The 3,766-nt window shown below is 47.1% G+C and overlaps 1 protein-coding gene across 1 annotated transcript; it reads left to right on the forward strand.

Moving 5' to 3' along the window:
- Positions 1–2,267: 2,267 nt before the first annotated feature.
- MAA_01609 (uncharacterized protein) lies at positions 2,268–2,978 on the forward strand (the record flags this gene model as incomplete). Its single annotated transcript, XM_007819607.1, has 1 exon — positions 2,268–2,978. One exon carries the CDS (start codon positions 2,268–2,270, stop codon positions 2,976–2,978), a length of 711 nt encoding a protein of 236 aa, XP_007817798.1.
- Positions 2,979–3,766: the final 788 nt, after the last annotated feature.

Raw genomic sequence — 3,766 nt, forward strand, 5'->3', positions numbered from 1 at the left:
CCTGCAACTCCACAATCTGACACTTTGACAAACAATCATGTCATACATGACACGTCTCGTTCTATCGCAGCGTTGCCAGCATAGAAAATATCCTCTTTGAGAAGATGAAAGACTTGGACTTTTATATTCTCAACTCTAGGGCTAGCTATTATACGAAGCTTAAAGTAACTATGTCAACTTAGGTAGTTACTAGTAGTAATGGCTAAATTACCAACTAGTACTAGTAGGGCTTGGCACAGGTAGACCCGTTAACCTATGGTGGGCTGGACGCGTAAACTCTTCTAATTCGTCAAGTTATTGTGGCGCCGAGTACATTAACGTGAAGCCACTGCAGGGGCGCTCTTCATATTCTCTTTGTGACTCCATGTCGTCTCAGGTTAAGAGTCAAGACTGTTACGCGGCACACGGCTTGACCAAGCAAGACAAGCTCTGTTGACATTAGATACTATTGATTTATCTCTTGGCATACTCCATGAATGACTCAATGAGCACATGTTCCTCGCTGTTGTACATAGTCCGCCACTCCGCGTATTGTGAATTCATGTGGCGTTAAACGCGGCATTCCACGGCACATGGAGTTTACGGGTAGCAGCCCACAACTGGCGTGACTCGTACGGAGTATCATGGCAAGCTACATTTTGCTGTGATTTGCCCGTTATTAGTCACATGCATTGCGCTTTAAAGGCATTTTGACGCGATTAAAGCGAAGCTACTTTTAAACTTGGACCCCCCTGCTCGCTTACACTCCAAGTATCATAGAGTCACAGTGGTACAATTTACTCTATACGTGTCAGGTTCTGTCAAACTCATCATGTGTCGACGCAAGGTTGCCCGGCTATGCGGGTCCCTCGGGCCATCAAGCATTAATCAAGGCCATGCATTACTCGCGTCCTCATCCCCTATGTGTGATAATTGTTGGACTGCTGTGTCCTTACACCCCAATGAATTGGAGACTGCAGGCTCAAGGGTCGCACCTCGATTTTTCTTCCTATTTTGACGTCTTTATCTTAAGTTTTGAATTCGCCTAAAGTGGTATCCAAGTAAGTTCTTTTTCCTTTGGCCCTACCGTTGAAGCTGAGAGACCCGCAAAGCAGCTAATGCATTTCAGGTCATGCACTTGCATAAAACTTCGTCGTATTTTCAGACGAATGGGGTGCAGTATAAGCGTGCGCAGCTTTCAGTCACAACGCATTTACGTTTGACAATCCACAAGGTTCAAGGCCTGTCACTGCCAGCTGTTACCGTCGCCTTTAATTCTAACATCGTCTCTGACGGACAAGCATATGTGGCGTTGAGTAGGGGCAAGGATCTCGAACAAGTGTACTTGACTCACTGTCATCTTGAAGCCATTAAGGCTGACCCAGAAGCAATAGCTGAGTACGAAAGACTGGAAGCTAAGGCAGAACAACTCCATAGACCACATTTTCAATGACCTTCGCTCCTCTCAACCATGAAACTTGAACTGTCAACTCAGCAACTCCCCACTCTTTCTTTCCTGTTCCAACTTGTTCTCATTGAACACAATTAGCGCCTTCGGCGCCATTATACTCGATCTTTTTGTGGCCCCCAATTGTCTGACACAATCCTTAAGGTTCTCCACAATTATTACCAGTCGGACCGTCAGCATGTGGCCCATGAGATAAATAAGTGTCGTTATGCAGGAAATACGTATAGCCTGGCAGAATTGACTTACTGCTCTTGCAGGCTTGCGCGTCTAGTTCTCATGCAGTGGGCACGACATGATTCATGTATTGTATGTAATTAAAGACCTCGACCACTTGCGTGATGAAAGATGGCCACGGATGCAAATCATTTTCCGCCCCTACATTCCATGATAGGCCTCGCCGTGTTTCAAAACACACTGCGCATAATGGATATCGATAGAGCAGACACTAGCTTAAATGACACGATGTTGAACCCATGACTTAGAGCGGTTTCGGACAGGGATGTACACGCGCGTCATATTATGCATTAGGCTTTTCCAAGACAACTCTAGATATTCTTGCGACTCATGGCTATCTAAAGTGCATAGATGCATAGATAGAGGGAATGAAAGCCCAGGTCTTTGTACACAGCAAGTAGAGATTTAAAGGATGGCATATATTAGTTTAGGGCTCGGCTGTGTATAAATAACTAGCCGACGTAAGACCTTCTCTGTTTAAGCCGTTCAACACATTTAACTCATTCACTTCTCACTAAGATCACTGTCCTTTGGCCACATACCTTACTTTCTTTTTCAAAAACACACGCAAGTCACGTTGACAACTATGAAAGCCGCTGCTATTATCCTCGCCTCCCTTATGGGACATGCCCTTGCCGCACCGGTTAGCACTGAGAGCAACGCGCCGGCGCCAGGCAGCCGCGACGACATCTGCCTCCAGGCGTCCGTTAAGGTGTTTGACAAGTGCTTCGAAACACCCCAGCGCGATGAGCCGGCGGACAGCCTCCGCGAACGATGCAACAAGGAGCGCGAAGACGCTAAGAAGGGCTGCCTTGACGTCGAGGTGCAGAACGGAACTGTTGTTGACGGGAACGACGCCCGCAAGAAAAAGGCTCAGTGTGCCGTCCCAGGCAACCGTGCTTTTTCCCAGTGCATGAAGGACATGGTGCTTAAGAAGTCAGGCGAGACTCGCGAGGACTGCGAACAGGAGCGGAAAATCGCATCAGAGGCGTGCATCAAGGGCGAGAAGCCAAAGCCTGCAAACCCGTCCAAGTCCGAATCCACCGGCCAAACCATCGATCAATACTGCCAAGTAATGGAGGCTACAAGCAATGCTCTATTCGACAAACAATTCTGTCTAGATGCATTTAAGAGCTGCGGAAACCCAGCCTCTCTTGATGACGCTAAGGCTCAGGACTGCGCGAACAAGATAATGGAGGACAAGTATTTAGGGAGAGAACCACGCCCTGTCCCTGATTCTAAGAAAGAGGACGAGTCCACTGAGCAGCCCAACACGTCCACCCAAAGCTGTCAATAAGGACTATGCAGCCATAGAGGCCCAGGCCAAGCAATGCGCGAGCAAAAGTTCGAAAAAGACTCTCGCAAAGACTCCTGTCGCCTAGTAGCTGTGAAGGCCATAGGGGGCCGGGCAATACCAGATAAGAGTGCTTAGCTAGTCTAGGCGAGAATTTACCTAGAACCGTTGGTAGTGCGCTATAGCCATTATAATAGGCTAGACTAGACTGCGAGCGTAAAAATTGACTGAAAACGTTACAAAATTAAGAGAAAAGTGCTTAAAAATGTTCTGAGAATTCGTTATTCGTTTTGCTACCTAGGTACATCCCGCGAAATTCTAACGCCGCGGGTCTACAGGCCTACTGTCGCGTTACACGGTTGCAATTCTTGTATATTCATGACTGTCTTTTTTCCTACACTGCAGCAACTCAAGGTCCTTAATACTTTTCGGAATACTGCTGCCTGAAGGCAGCAGTATGACGACTGCTTTTGCCACCCAGGCAGCAAAACGGTTGCGTGGTCAGACAACAGAGGCACCATCATCCGACACCACCAGTGATCTTGGTCACTTCTGTGGCAGCCGTGAGCATGGACTCGGGATCCGTAACATTCCCTTTGACCAAATGAACATTGGAGTTCTGCTGAGAAAGCTCCTTGACCTGTCACGTTATGAGACTCATTATTAACTAAGCTTATTTCTTCAATATAAATTATTGTTGTTGTTCTTTCTATCCTTCAGAAGGGCTCATGTCTTTTATCTTTAGTTTAGAAGACTTCCCAGCCACCTGATGAAATCAGGGTGGCTGGCCA

This window comes from Metarhizium robertsii (genome assembly GCF_000187425.2).
Source record: "Metarhizium robertsii ARSEF 23 chromosome Unknown MAA_Scf_9, whole genome shotgun sequence".
NCBI classification, from domain to species: Eukaryota; Fungi; Ascomycota; class Sordariomycetes; order Hypocreales; family Clavicipitaceae; genus Metarhizium; species Metarhizium robertsii.